At 50.3% G+C, this 15,683-nt stretch overlaps 1 protein-coding gene across 1 annotated transcript in view; it reads right to left on the bottom strand.

The window, feature by feature from the left end:
- Nucleotides 1-915: 915 nt before the first annotated feature.
- The window catches only part of RAB7A (RAB7A, member RAS oncogene family), a 64,860-nt gene continuing 50,092 nt past the window's right edge, over nt 916-15,683 (bottom strand). The window contains exons 3-6 of the mRNA XM_007465277.1: nt 13,554-13,680; nt 5,944-6,162; nt 4,340-4,468; nt 916-1,630 (exon numbers count right to left, since the gene is read on the bottom strand). Coding sequence (XP_007465339.1) covers nt 1,535-1,630; nt 4,340-4,468; nt 5,944-6,162; nt 13,554-13,680 — 571 coding nt within the window. The 3' untranslated portion in view covers nt 916-1,534. The remainder of the gene's footprint in view (nt 1,631-4,339; nt 4,469-5,943; nt 6,163-13,553; nt 13,681-15,683) is intronic.

Genomic DNA, 15,683 nt, shown 5'->3' with positions numbered 1-15,683 from the left:
CTCCTCTAAAGGGACAATGCTCTCTCCATGCAGGGGCCCCCCCCCCCCAATACTGTGATTAAAAATGCAAAAGACAAAAGCCAGGGGCAGGTACTGCAGGGCTGGAGAGAAGGCCTTTCTGCCTCAGGAGTCCTGCGGGCCCAGAAAAAGCAACGGCAGTGATTAGCTAACAGGGTCTCTCCTGAGCCCGAGTCTGGAAGAGGGAAAAAAGACAGGGCGAAGACAGATGGTCTTTGTTCTTGTTACATTTTATTGGCATCACGTTCATCTCTTTACAGAAGAACTTGGCCCACACCGTAGAATGCAGGCCTCTGGAGAGAGGGAGGTGCTCTGAGAAGCAAGCTACAATGCGGGGCAGGTCCTGGGGCACAGCCGCCTGGCTCCACACCCAGGACACGGGGAAGGCATGGCGGGTTGTACTGGGAGGAAGGAGAGAAGGTCTTCTCACCTAAGGATGCCACAGCCCCGAAAGGAGCACCTTCCAGAACAAAGGTAAAGTCCCTAGGACAGGTCTGGTAGGATTTTCCTTTTCCTTTCCCTCTTGTACGTGGATGCTGATCTAATAAGGGAGTTTCAAAGTGTGGAGCAGAGAAAAAAAAGAAAAATGAGAGTTTTATATTTCTGAAACAGCCGTTTCTCCATTGCACACACCATGGTATTACGCAAATCAACCTCTTCGGAAAATTTAGATACAGAAGGGAACTAGACAGTTTTCCCCCTGGAGAGATGAAAAGCTTTTTGGCTCCTAAGTCTTTGATTAAAAGGCGTACGTGATTCTCGGGTCTACTGTACAGAATACCGCCTCCAGCTGGATTTCTGAAATCTGAGTGGCTGAACACTCTGCGATCCAGACGGGCTTCACCCTCCATCTCTACGCCTGCATCTCAGGACTTAAACACGTAATCCAAGAATTTCTTACACTAATTTATACATTTTTAATTGGTTGCATATATTAACATGTACTATAAGATTCTTTTCTAAGAAGCATTACATAATAAATGGATACTGTAAAAAGATCTGATTAGTTAAAAGGAACAAGCATTAACAGATACATAAAAACTCAGCCTGATCAGACTGGGTGTGGCCTGTGATGAAGTGCGGGGCCCCCGCCTTCCCAAGTGGTAGCCTTCGCGGTGGGAGGGGGGGGGGTGTAGAAAGACCACAAGACAAGTTAAAAAAACCGGAACTAATGAGACACAGGTTGACTGTAAACAGTTCTCTCTCTCCAGTGGACAAAAAGAAGTCGTCTCCGAGGCTGACTCCAAACCGGACCGATTTCTACAGCCGGCCCATCCTGCTGCCATCTGAGGGCTGACGCAGGGACCCCGATGGAGCCGTCACAGGCCTGGGCTGTGGAGTCTGTCTGTGTCAGGGGTGCGGGTGGGTGTGTGTGTGCAGGGGAGACTGTGTCTGGGGGTTCTTTTGGCAGCTGGATGTGAGAGATGACTGTGTGGAGAGGAGAGGGGCTCATGGTGGAAGGCCTACTTGTGTTCTTGGTTCGCGAAGGACTCTGTGCTCTGCTCTCTCTGCCGCTTCAGCAGCTGCAGCTTTCTGCCGAGGCCTTGGCCCGGTCGTTCTTGTCCAGTTTGATGGGCTCAGGGAATTCATTGTACAGCTCCACCTCCGTTTCCTGGGCAGGGAGAGAGAGACAGGCTGGTTAGTCCAGGCTCGGGGAGACTCGTGAGCTCAGCCCGGGCAGATGGGGGGCATGGGCACGGAGCAGGCCCAGCAGTGAAGTGAGGGCCCTGGCAGAAGGTGCTCGAAGCCAAGTGAGCAGACGATGGGGCAAGGTGACACTGAAGTAGGCAGGCAGGACAGGGCCAACGCGCCCTCCGTGTGACGTCAGCCTGGGGGCCGCCGCCTGCTCCGAGGCTTCTACCAACGCCTGACAAGAAGGTAGACGCTCCCGTGGCCTGGATTTGGCCGCCCTGAGCCAGCATTTCCACAAGGTTCCCGGGCGCTCCTCCAGCCCCCTATCTGCTCTCATCTTTCTGGACTCAGGGTCTAGCTTCCTTTTCGTATCTCCAGATCTGCACACGCAGAGCCCAGCCAAGGACGGATCCCCTCCGTCGGGGATACAGACTGGGGGTCGGTCAGTTCAGCGGGCCTTGCGCTGATGAGCATGTTTCCAGGGAGGAGCAGCTTTCTACTTGCTGATGTAGAGAAGTAATTTGTCACTTAAACAGTCAGCACCTGTGCAGCAGGAACTGTTCAAGGATTTGGGAAAGCAGCGACTGGTTCTATCCATCAGAAGTTCTCTAGGAAAAATCATTCCATTCACAATTGCTATAAAAGTAACAACCTCTACGACTATATAGTTTAAAAAAAAGCTCTACTGAACACAGCAGTGTGCGTGTGCCGTGCTGTTTAGTATATTCAAAAGTTGCCAGCTGCCACCACGCCGTGATTCCAGGACACGTCTATGACGTCATCCCCAAAAGAAAGTCTGCACCATCGGCGGCCACCCCGGACCCTATCTGATGCCCTCAGCCCTTCACACACACTTAGCTACTTTCTGTCTTAACAGAGAGTCCTCACCAGAGATTGGACTTGCTCGCACCCTGATTATGGACTTCTGGCTCCAGAACTGAGAGAAAATAAAAGTCTGTGGCTTTAGCCACCCAGTCTGTGGTATTTGTTAAGGCACCCAGAGAGGCCAATACGACGGTTGGAATGCAATTCCAATCAGAATCTCATTAGGTCTTATTTGGAGAGAGAGTGAAGAAAAAAATGGATAAAATGAACCAAAAATAGCCAAGAAAAAAGATAAAATTAGTGAGGGGAGGCCTGCCTGATCAGGGGTCTGACACAGAGGCAGTGAAATCAAGATGGTCCAGGCAAGGAGCAGGCAGACGGCCAGGACAGACCCCAAGGTATGTGAATACTGGATACTCAACTAAAAAATTATCTATGGCCAAAGGAATTGAAAAAATCCACTGCAGTAACAGGTGAAGTGAGGTTCAATTCAAAAGCACTCTTGAGCACTGCGGGGTCCCGCGGGAGGGCTGCCGATGGGCTCTGCCGTGGAGAGTGTCAGCAGAGCTCCAGGGGGAGGTCTGCAGCGTGCTGGCGGGAACTGAAGGATTACTGCTGTCCCTGGGAAAGCCAGGCGGCACTTGCCCGCAAAAATACACACACCTTGCCATCTAACAATCTCACTCCCGAGATGCCAGCTCGTCACTGTAACGAGGCTCTAGGGACAGCAATATTCAGAGAGGAACACTCCAACAGTGATGCCAGCCAACAGGAAACTGGTGAAAAACGACTCCTGTACAGCCCGCAGGCCAGGTGCCCCGACTGCTGAGAAGCATGCCTTCTGTAAGCCCGCTCCCAGGAGCTGCAGAACCACCCTGCCCTCTGCAGCTGCCACGGGCCCCTTGCCTCCGACCGCACCCCTCACCTGCCCACTACAGACGACTGACAATGCTGGGACCTGCCTCAACGCACTGGCCCCAACAGAGCTGCTGAGTCAAAAAGTCTTCAACTGGCACTTGCCAATAAGAAGCCACTGTTATTTCGGGGGAACAGTTGAATAAATAAAGAAAGAAAAAATGTAGGAAAACTCTATCCAAGGAATACAATTCCTAGAGCCCGCAGTCTCTTACAGCTCAGATACGATTGAAAAAACCAAACGGGACTTCCTTGGGGGTGCAATGGTTGGGAATCCACCTGCCAATGCAGCAGACACGGGTTCGAGCCTAGTCCGGGAAGATCCCACATACCACGGAGCAACTAAGGCCGTGTGCCACAACTACTGAGCCTCCACTCTAGAGCCCGCACTCCGCAACAGAAGCTACTGCAGTGAGGGAGGGGCTCACGCACCACAGCAAAGAGTGGCCCCCACTTGCTACAATTAGACAGGGCCCCAGTGCAGCAGCAGAGACCCAACACAGCCATACGTACATACATACATAAATAAATAAAAGATAATATTTGTTTAAAAAAACCCGAAAAACAAAAAAACTGGATCCAATGATGAGCAGCAGAGCTGGGTTTCAAATTCAAGTTTATCCCCTCCTCAAATAGAAGGACCAGTCTGACCAGGGCCATCTAGTGGCCTGGCCACCTGACAGCTGCAAGAGGAAAGAACAATGCGGCTGGTCAGACCAGGGAGCCCTCGGCTGAGGTCTGTGTTGCCCCGCACCGTTGACGTTATTCACAAATGAGCGGAATTTCCGGAAGCCTCAGCAGACCGTGCCATTACCTTCCTGGATAAACACGGGGGTTTCTGGCTACACGGAAAAGAGTCAGCGAGGAGAGGTTAAGGACAAGGCAGCCAGGCCGGGGCTGGCTCAGCAGCCCATCACCAGAGGTAGCCAGACCACCGCTGGACACCCACCTGCTTCAGCGCGTTCCGGGCAATCGTCTGGAAGGCCTGCTCCACATTGATGGCCTCCTTGGCACTGGTCTCGAAGTAGGGAATGTTGTTTTTGCTGTAGCACCAGGCCTGTGCCCGCTTTGTGGCCACCTGGAAGAAGAGGCAGGGCATGTGTGTGCAGGGGACAGCGGCAGCGGGCAGGGGACAGCGGGAATCCCACCCGGGACGGACTGTCCCCCCTGCCGCCTCGGTCACCCTGCTGGCTACACACAGTAGAGCCAGGAGCCAAAGCACCCCGCCTACCACCCCACACCTTCAGACCCTCAGCCGCACCAAGATTAGAAGCAGCTTCTGAAGGGAGTAAGACGCCAGCCCAGGAAGAAGTAAGCGTCCCTCCTGGGACCTCAGAGGCAGCCCTCAGCACAGGACACGCCTGGCAGCCCCTTCTGTGACTGCTCATGGCACCTCACCTGGCCACACACCTAGGCACCAGAGCCCCGAGGCCCTCACCCTGCCTCACATGTCCTGACCTCTCCCCACCCTTAGCCCATTTTCAGGCATGCGAAGGACCAGGTCACTTAGGAGAGGGAGAAAAAGAGATGAGTGGTCAGAAATACACCTAGCTACAATTAAGAGCCTACATTCCCCAGAGAAATGCTATTTGAAAGGAACCTCAAAGCCCAAAGCATCTCCTGTACACACGAGGATCAAGGGAGGCCCCTGAGGCGCTGAGAGAGCACTTGACAAGGTCACACTCGAATCCCCTCGTTCCCAGCACAGAAAGGGAACGAGGCTCAGAGGCAAAGGTAATAATGACCCAAAGTCACAGCTGCAGGGGCAGCATGGGGATGTGAACTGGCCTCCTGGGCCCTAGTCCCCAAAGGCAGCTGGGCAGGTGGTAGTGCACCTCCAGAGTCGGCCTGGGCTCAGCACAGAACCCTCCAAATTCACACAGTACCCCAGAAGCAGGGGGCTGTCACAGGAGAGGAAAAATGCTAGAAAGCTCCTCCTGGGCACCGCAGCCCCAGACGCACCGTCATCTGGCATCTGAGTGTCCTCGTCAGATGAACACAGCGTCGGACTCAGGAAGCATCCCCGATCTAAGAGTGCATGAGCCAGACTAAGTGCAAGTCTGCCTTTGCGTCCCAAAGACCAAAATATCACACGACCTCAAGGCAAATCCCGTCACTGGGACCAAGAGAGCTGGCCGGTGCAGGCAGCCCCACTCGGTGGGCTTCCTACTTTGTTGCCGTAATTCCCAAGGGAATACCAACCTCTGCAGACTTTTGCTGCCCGTCTGTCCATGGGGGAGCCAGGCTGGTAGGTCTTCGCAGGTTAGGGAGCCAGGCCCCATTCCAAGGGCCGGGCCGGTGGCTAGTTAGTGTCTCCCACACCCACCCCCGCACGGGGCACACGCAGCCAGAGACATGGGGTGTAGATCCCTGCGGCATATAGTTTTTTACCAGTCAAATCTAAAAACAGCACCTGTCATCCAAAACTTCGCTGCCCCTTTACAAGAAGGCCCTTCCTGTGACTCAGTAGCCCTAACCCAAGCGAGAGCAGGTTCGCAGGTTCGCAGGTTCTCAAGCCCCATAGTGTTGACCCCTGGCAACGCTGGCACTTACTTGTCTGTTTTCGAGGTCAATCTTGTTTCCCAGCACAACGAAGGGGAAGTTCTCAGGATCCCGGGGACTGGCCTGGATGAGGAACTCGTCTCTCCAGCTGTCGAGGGTTTTGAACGTGTTGGGGGCAGTCACGTCAAACACCAGGACGCAGCAGTCTGCGCCTCTGTAGAAGGCCACACCCAGAGACTGGAACCTCTCCTGTCCGGCCGTGTCCCAGATCTGCGAGAGACAGAACGGTCGTTCCTTGGGGCGGAGTCGTTCCTTGGGGCGGAGTGCCAGGAGTGGGGTGTGTGGAGGACGCCAGGGGCCCCCCCAGAGACAATCACTTCAGGACTCATCAGGAACAGAATTCAGCACCCGAGTGTCCAGAGCACACCGACAGCAGTGTGAGTGGACGTGTCCCATGCGTCTGGCAGATGCTAGAGAAACGTTAATCTTGATCGAGGTGGTGGCCACGTGGGTAGATATTTATGTAAAATCTGCATGTAAACATAAGATTTCTGTACCCTGGGAACTTTCTGGGGGTGATGGAAATCTAGGGAGGTGATTATTCATCGAATCGTACATTTATTTTTACTTTTGGCCGTGCCGTGCAGCTTGCGGGATCTCAGTTCCTCAACCAGGGACTGAACCCAGGCCACGGCAGTGTGAAAGCACCGAGTTCTAACCACGGCACCACCAGGTAACTCCCAAGCTGTACATTTAAATGTATGCATTTTACTGTATATATAAAGTTGACCTAAAAAAAACCCAATATGTTTTAGTTACATTATACCTGAATTAAGAGACAAAGGAAACAAAAGTACCAGAAAAGGGGGAGGGGCGGGAAGGAGACGGGGGAGAGGAATAAAGGGACAAGCGGTGCAAGGATACACCAAGGAAGACAGATCGAAGTCGCTTCTGATCAATGGACCACCAGGCGCTCAGCTCAAAGAACTTCCCACCATTCACTGCCACACCAGGTCCAAGAGCGAGGATGCATTTCCTCAACGCCCCAGATCCCAACAGGGCCCTCGGTTTGCCTGGAGAGGACTAGTGTTCTCCAGAATGGCCGCAGACCCGCAGCGAGCCACGGTGCTGGGGTCCAAAGCGGTTCGCAGTTACTTCCAGCTGACAGGAGTCTTCACCTCTTGGCTCCACTGTCTGTCTGCAGGAAACCACTTAGCTTCAGAGCAACATGAGAATCCTGACCATCCTCATAATCCAAATAAATTTCAAACTTATGTCCAAAGCACCAGCCAATGAACCGAAGGCCTGCGACTTAGACCAACATGGAGTGTGGACTGAGCCACGACAGTTTCATCTCCAGAAGCAGCTTCTGCAGAAGCAGGGCTGAGCTCCTCCCCGAAGCTCCTCCCAGGCAGCCCACAGCACTTGGGGACACGCCAACTCCACCGCGGCCACAGACAGCTTCCAGTTCAGGGAGGAAGAGCCTCACTGCGCAGAATGCGCACAGGATGCTTGCGCAGAGTGAGTGAATACACAGAAGGATGATCCGGCAGAACAGGGCAGTATCATGGGATTTGCATTTCTTGAATACTACCAAGCTCATGGTGTTCTAAACCCCACAAAACCTCCCAGAATGTTCTCCAAAAGGAGCCCTGAAACGTAACATGCAAATGCTGAAGGTTGGTTTTCCCTTGGGGACGGGCTCAAACAACATCATGGCAGCCAGGAGCAGGGCCAGGACTTAAATATTGTCTAGAAATATCTAAAGCTGCAAACGGCAGCATTAGGACCCCTTAAAGAAGTTCCCCATAAAGCAGTGCAACTACACAGGCTAAAGACAGGCCAAGGACAGTGCGTGCGGAAGGGGGCTGTTGTGGTCGCCCGTCAGTGCGGGGCACAGAGTACCCACCCCAGCCCAGAGGTTACCCTCCAAGGAAGGCAGCTCTGCGGGGCCCACGCAGCCCTCTCTTCCGACGTATGGGGCCCTCCGCAACCAGCACACGACGCCCCAGGCGACCAGACTCCGGGTCACAACTCAGGCCGCAAGGGGCCCGACCACGGCAGCCTACCCCTGCCGGCCCCCGCCCCGGGAACCTCGAGCCCACGCGTGCTCCAAGCACTCTGGGAAGAACCTTCCTGAAAAGGACACGTCCTAGTGGCCACGGGGGTTCAGCGTGCCTGCAGGCGTGGAGTCAGGAGGCTGTGGTAATGTCCACGCGGGGCCTAGCAGTGCTCACACTACGCGGAAGGAAGCAGCCACTGGCAGCCAGAAGAAGTGATGATAAGGCTGAAGGGCAATGAAAGAAACAAAGCCGAAGACTGTGGCTGCTCTGAGTGGGCAGGGAAGAGCACCGCCCTGCCCCACGTGAGCAGCAGCGCACACGTGCGGACAAACAGTCTCTGTGGACAGCGCGGCGGCAGCCGGACCCTGTGAGGGTCACCTCTGTGCTCTCCTGCTGTCCGAAGTCCTACCCTGAATGCGTGTCCCTGAGTGGAGAAAAGAGCCTTTTCCCATAAAGACCAAGGTGGAGGGAGAATCAAGAACTGTCACCGCAGGTAAAAACTGACAACACAGGAAAAAAAATATCAACAATATAGGCTTGGACAACAACAACAAAATTCCCATTAGAGAAATAACATTGTCACTATGTAAATATCTGGATAAGTAAAGCAAAAGCCAAAAAATGCCCCGAAACTCTCGGTGTCCTCCCACCCAGAGGTCTTCACGAGCACACGTTTCTCTAGGTGCCCGCGTCGCAGGGTCACTCACGCAGCTGGAATCTCCGTGCACAGGCCACTCCTGTCCGCCCCACGAAACACACAGCACTCTCCCCGGCGAGAGTGCACATCCTTACTCTGTCCAGCAGACTCAGCAAACCACTTCACTCGTTTTTAAAAAATATTGCTTAAAAAAAAATACTGCTGCCAATTTTCCATAATTATAAGTAACTCAGTAATGAGCTTTAACACAGAGAGTCTTTCCTGTGTTTCAGATTGCTTCTTTAGGACAGGATCCCAAGAGCAGAATCACATAGGAACTTTATGACTCTTGGTGGAACCAAATGGGTACTTGGAACTCAGATACTGAGAAGGCAAAGTAAGGAATTAAAAAGAAAAGTTGAAAAACTGGGAGTTATTCTTAGCAAGTTTCCAAAATTAATTTAACACTTACAAAAGTACAGTCTTGTGGCTATGATCTTTCAAAATTTGTAATATTTTAACTGAAATACTTTATTTTCTACCTTCAAAATACACCCAATATATCTATCTACCCAGAACTGCAAGGTGACAACTATTAACACTGCTGTTTTTACATCAGTTCTTCAGGAAGAGAGTCAGCCCTTCCTCACAGCCTTCCTTCCATTCCCTTCCCCGCAACAAGAAGTAAGTGGCTCCTGAGACCTGTATCACAGAGACAGTGTACGTAACATGATTACATATATTATGTACAAGATCCTCTGCATCTTTTGGCTGTTCTTTCCTCCAGATGTCAACAGCTGTACCGTATCCGGCGCCTTAAAACACCACCATTGACTCCCTGGTCCTCCACATTATCCGTAGCTTTTCGTGACTGCACAGAGGCTGCAGTGAGCATTCTTCCTCACTTGTCGTCGGGCCCCCAGTTTCCTGGGCTCTGAACCCAGGTGCAGACTGGCTGCTTGTCAGGGATGTGTGTGTGTGACACTGGAGAGCCGACGGAAGCCTCCATGTGAAAGGCTGCACGGATAAGTTCCCACCATCAGTTTGAGAATATTCTACTTCTAGCCAAAACTCGACTTTGTCAGCCTTTTAAATTTGCAATTCCCTGACGTCAGGCCACAGGACATGGTTTCCTCTGAGAGTTGCCTGTTACCCACTAGGTCATTCTGCCGAATGGATACTATTAGGCATTATTAACAGTTTCTCCCAGTCTGTAGTTTGTTACTTAGAATCTTGTTATTCAGATGTTTTACTGTGGTCTACTATCAATCTTTAACCTTTTATGATTTGTGCTTTCCCTATTTTAAATGCCTGAAGTTAAGAAAACCCCAAAGAACCTGTATTTTCATTTTGTGCTTTTTCCGTTCAGGTCTTGAACACTCTGGCTACTCCTCACCAAATGGAAAGCCACCGGCCCAGTCCTGTTTACAGGACGGCTTGTCCTCTGACTTGTCCTTTCCCCATTCTGCAAAGCCACCTCTACCTACCCAGTGTCCAGCTAGGCGTGCCCTGTTTCTGTTCCCTCCGTCCCCTTGATCTGTGGATCTCTGTGACAATATCATACTGTTTAAATTACTATGGCTTCATAAGTTGCCTTTAGGTTTTTCGTGCACACTTGACTCCAGCTAATGTTTAATACCGATTGATTTCTAGCTTCCTCCTGAACAATGTAAGAAATTTTAAAATGCACACGGCCACTCATCTTTCCCCACACGTTAAATTACACAGTTCCAATCCCGGTTTCCTTGTACTGGTTTGAAGCTACATACTCTTACTGTTAGGGTCATAATTCTAAAAACAGATGCATGCATACAGTTAAGTTTATCTCAGCTTAGCTTATCTCAGACCTTTCCACTTGCGCTTGAAGTGCATCTCGCTTTCCTTCTTGGAGGCGGGCATTTCCAGGGCTCAGAACACCCTGCTGACAGCCCCGGCTCACACTCCACAGCCTGCCAGTCCCACTGGCAGCCTCACTGCTGCTCCTCCAGGTCATTCTGTTTCCTCTGGCTGCCTTCAAGTTTGTCTTAAAAAAAAAGAATTTTTTTTCCATATGATTCTTCTAGACTTCTTTATTTCTCCTGCATCTGTGGATTTGGTGCCACATCAGTTCTGAAAAATCCTCAGCAAACACCTTTCACCTATTCGCTCGTCTGAGACTAATTAAAATTAAGTGCGACCTACTCACTGCATCCTGTTTCTACCTCTCTTCCCCGTTTCCCACCATTTTTCTTCCTTTCAGCCCTCTTGTGATGTATCCTATCTGTTGCTAAAAACACTCTCTGTATTTCCAAACTGTGCTTATTGCATTTCATTTTTAGAAGTTCTACTGACCTACGCCACCGGCTTAGTTTCTTCTCCGCAGATACACAAGGTTGCCTGGTTTCTTTAAATACAAAGACCACTCTGAACAGCCAGGGGGTTTCCACTGGTTCTTGCCTTGCCATCTTAATCTGAATTATCTACTTTTGCAAGTGCTGAAGGCCCGTGAAAAACAGGGGAGGATTCCTCGAGACGCCTTTGTCCGGAGACGATGGTTTTCATTTAATTCTAGCCTTTTACACTGGCTGCAGGAGCACAAGGGCCAGACTTTTGTTTCAACCTGAGGACCATGTTCTTTTCTCCCACCCTTTCCAGACTCTGCTTTGGTGCCCTGGGTTTCTCCAGATGGGGTCGACTCCGGGAAACTCCAAGGTCCGAGCTCATGGTACCTGTGGGGCTCTATCAGAATGGCCCCTGAGCCAGGAGGGACAGGGTCTCGCTTCTCATCAGCCCACCTGGCTGTCAGAACCACAGCGTGGCTCTCCATCTGCTTCCCCTGCTACGGGACACGGGAAGTCTTCAGGTGGCGTTTGGCCCCGGCACCCTGAAGACATCCCATTTCCCCTCTGCTTTCTGTTGCAGCCGAGCACCTATCTAACGGCTGCTCCTTTATCTGTAGCCTGTCCTCTCTCCCCAGTTGCTTCTAGGATGCTGACCTTTGGCGCTCCAGTTCTGAGTTTACTCTGGAGGTAATTTGCTCAGCTTAACCTTGAAGTTTACTGTTTTCTTCAGCTATGTTTAATCTGAGGTTTAACTGTTCAGTTTATTTCAGTGACTACTTTTTCACTTCTTGAAGTTCCACTAAGCTTCCCATAGCCTCGTTTTTTATAGTGCCCCTTTTCATTTATGGTTTCCATTCCAAGAACTCTAGTCATTGTGAGCATTTTCTGCAGGCCATTATTTCCCCTTGAGCTCATCCTCTGTCCCTATAGGGTGGTCTTATCTTTGTATTTGCCAGGAGTGACAGAGGGTTATGTCAGACCCTCCAGACTAAACTCTCTGTGCCTGGCAGAGCAGAAACTGAGAATCCACACATGGGCACAGTGGGGCTGGGAGTCTCCAACCAGGAAGCAAGCAGCAAAACCCCAGCCTGCACCCCACATGCCAGCTTTGCCACTTCCGTGGGCTGAGGTTTTGGGTCCTGTTTCACATCTTCCCAAGGTCCTAGACGAGTGCGTGTCTATGTGTTCAGGGGGTTCTGAGTTCTGGGCCCGCACCTTGTGCAGTTCACGCCTCTTGTCCTTCATGACAGACAGAACTCAAGTCCCCGTTATAAATTCACAAATCACCATGGCAGGAGCCCCTGAGCTTATGATGATCTTTCAGTTCTCTCTTCTTTCCTGTTATCTGGTAATTTCCTTTTCTCTCAAGCTTGGCTTATTCAAACTTTAGTTTTACACACACACACACACACACACACTTACTATTAAAGTATAACTGACGTACAATATTATATTAGTTTCAGGTGTACGGACACTGTGATTTTATATTTTTGTAAGTTACAAAAGGACCACCACGATGTCTAGCTACCATCTGTCATCACACAGAGTTATTACAATATTGCCAACTATACATTACCTCCCCAGGACTTATTTATTGTATGACTGGATGTTTGTACCTCTTAATCCCCTTGACCTATTTTGCCCACCTCCAGCTGTACACCGAACACCTCTGTGTGTATGCCTGCGGTATGGGGGGGCCACATTAGCCCCATCCTGGAGGTTTGAGTTCCCCTGGGAGCATGTGACAGCTTGAGGTCAACACATGTAAAAACTATGGGCAACCTGTACCATCCAAACATTTCAGCGAGCCCGGTGCTCGCTAGGACCCCCATGTCTTAGTCTCCCCAGGACATCATTTAGCAGAGAAAGTAAGGAACAACTGGTGTGGAGGTAGGAGCTTCCAAAGACAACATCTGGGCTGAAAGTTGGCGACTTCAGGATGGGTACAGCTGTGACCAAAGGGCCTAGCGAGCAGAGACACGTGCAACTACAGCTTTGTAAGAGCAGCACATGATTCGGAAGGACTGGCAGGAGATGAAAGAGTGAAGAATAGTTTGTAGCCAGAATGTGAAGGCTTTTTAAAGAGCCATGTGAAGGAATCTGTTTTTATCCTAACTGTTGAAAGGGAAGCCCTTGAAATCAGATTAAGCTGATACATGAAAAACCAGACTGGCTTAATAGAAACACAACTTTAAGGGCTACAGATAAGACAGATTATAGGAAGCCAGAAAAGCAGGAAAACTAATTTAACAGCTGCTGCAAGAACCTAGGAGAGACCCAAAGATTTTTTTGACCTAAAGAACTAGGCGAGGGTATCAGGAAAGAGACAAGTTGCACACTTTGGAGACATAAGACAGGAACCTGTAGGTTGCCAAATTTACAGCAAAAAAAAACAATGAAAACCAGGAAGCCCAGTTAAATTTGAACTCTGGAAAAAAATGAAAAATTTTTAGTATGTCTCACACAGTATTTGGGACATACTTGATGTCTTGCATTTTATCTGGCAATCCTACCTATAAGCCAATTATCCGTGAATATAATAGATCTAAAGAACAGGGAGGGGAAAATGCCTGGGCATGAAAAACGGGTAAAGACGGAAATGACCAAGGCTTGGCTGGCAAAGGTGAGACATGCGCTTACCTGCATTGTAACTAGTCTGTCATCCACCATCACCTCCTTTGTCAGAAAGTCTGCTCCTATTGTGGCTTTGTACTGATTACTGAATTTCTTGTTCACATACTGGTTCATGAGTGATGTCTTACCGACTCTGAAATTGGAGAAAAACCACAAGTGTAAGTCAACTAGGAAGGCACTGAAAACTGACTGACACCTGCAGCTCGGAAGGAACCTGCCCGTCCCTCAGGAGAACAAGGCCCTGCCCACCCCCATCAGAGGAGGAAAACTTCCCAGTTCACTCGCCTGATGACATGCTTTCTGCTGGGACAAAAACACAGGGTACAGATGCAGGCCAGATCTGGAAAAGCTGCTTCCAGGTTCTGGTACAGCTGGTGGAGCCTAGTATTATTCCTCTCCTTCCAGAAGCATGCCAACAAATACTCTCCTTCTAAAAGAAGCCCCAGCAATAAGATCGCTCCACTAGTCCAAAAATATCTCGGCCGCCTTGGGTGTGTCTCCATTTAGCGGTTGCTATTCAGTCCAAGCAAATAATAGCCAGAGGAAGCCACTGGCTCCGAGCAGACACTTACACCAGTTAACCAATCTGCTGCTTCAAAGTTTAAAATCTGAAGCAGAAAAAAGCACCAATATTCCACCAAACCAGAATCTACCTCAAAGTACGCCCCTCCACAGGTATTCTCCAGTAAGAAAAGTCAGCAAGAGACAACGAGTGATTTGTTTTTGGTGATGAGGTAGTTAGGACAGGCCAAAGACAACGCAAGCCTTCCTCACAGCCAGTAATACCTGCCTTTTCACAAAGGAACACATTCATTTCACATGCAGAGGGGACCTGGAAATACAAACAGCCCAAGGCAGTGTTCTCCACCTGGTCACCGTGCACCAGAATTTCCAGGGAGAAAAGACAGGAAATCTGTAATCAGGCAAGTTTGGGGTAACACAGGCTAAAAGCAGTACTTTCAATCCTGACAGCATACCAGAGGCACCAGGAGAATGTATGTGAGTGGAAGGGGGGACAGGGAGGGAGGAGCGGGGAGAGATAAGTGCGCGTGTATTTAAGCACTGCCAACCAGGTCCTACCCACTGGTCTGGGCAAATGCTAATTGTTAAAAGGCTCCTCGGGTGATTAAAAAAGCCAGCCACGGTAGAAAAATCACTGCCTTTTAAAAAGAACTTTGGAATAAGGACGTGCACCTGCATTTATTATCATATTGTTTTAAAAAATATGTAGCCTCTGGTCTAAGTCTTCATGGGTCACTTCAGATGCCAAGTCTGAAAAGCTCCCCCCCGCCACCCCGTAACCGCCTGAATCTTAACAGTGATGAAAGAACTAGCTAGTTAGCCGGTTAGCGGCAGATCTAGGACCCGAACCCGGTTCTCCAGTCCCAGGCTCTACTGACTCGGGCACAGCAGGAGGAGGATGCAGGCACACCTCACTGTAATGCGCTCTGTGCAAACCGCGCTTCTCACAGACTGAAGGTCTGTGGCAGCCCTGTGCCGAGCGAGTCTGTCGGTGCCATTTTCCAAAGGCATTTGCTCGCTTCATGTCTGTGTCACATTTTCTTAGTTCTCGCAACACTTCACACTTCTTCGTTCGTACGTTTGTCATCATGTCATCAGTGACTCTGATGTTACTACTGCAAAAATATTACGACTGCCTGGAGGCTGAGATGATGGTTAGCACTCTCTAGTCATAAAAGCATTTAAATTGAGGTTTGTACACTGTGTTTAGACGTAAGGCTATTGTACACCTAAGAGACTACAGTATAGTGCAAACTAACTTTCATACGCCCTGGGACACCAAAAAGTTCACGTGCCTCCCCTCACGTCGATACGCGCTTCGTCGCGGCGGTCCAGAACCAAGCCCGCAGTGTCTCGGGGCTCTGCACGTGCTGCACAGTGCACCCCAAACCTCCATCTCGTGGACACAGCGCCAACGGCAACAAGCCTACATAAAACAGCGCCCCCTAGTCTAACCAGCTTGGGAAAGGGATTCCATGATTTTTTATTTTTAATATATTTTCTTTCTTTGTTTTTGGCTGCGTTGGGTCTTCTTTACTGCGCGCAGGCTTTCTCTAGTTGCGGCGAGCAGAGGCTACTCTTCGTGGCGGTGCACGGGCTTCTCATCACAGTGGC

This window comes from Lipotes vexillifer, unplaced genomic scaffold, assembly GCF_000442215.2.
Source record: "Lipotes vexillifer unplaced genomic scaffold, Lipotes_vexillifer_v1.1 scaffold1115, whole genome shotgun sequence".
In the NCBI taxonomy this organism is placed as follows: domain Eukaryota; kingdom Metazoa; phylum Chordata; class Mammalia; order Artiodactyla; family Lipotidae; genus Lipotes; species Lipotes vexillifer.
The sequence above is the reverse complement of the archived record's forward strand: the minus strand, read 5'-3'. Positions and strand labels throughout refer to the sequence as shown.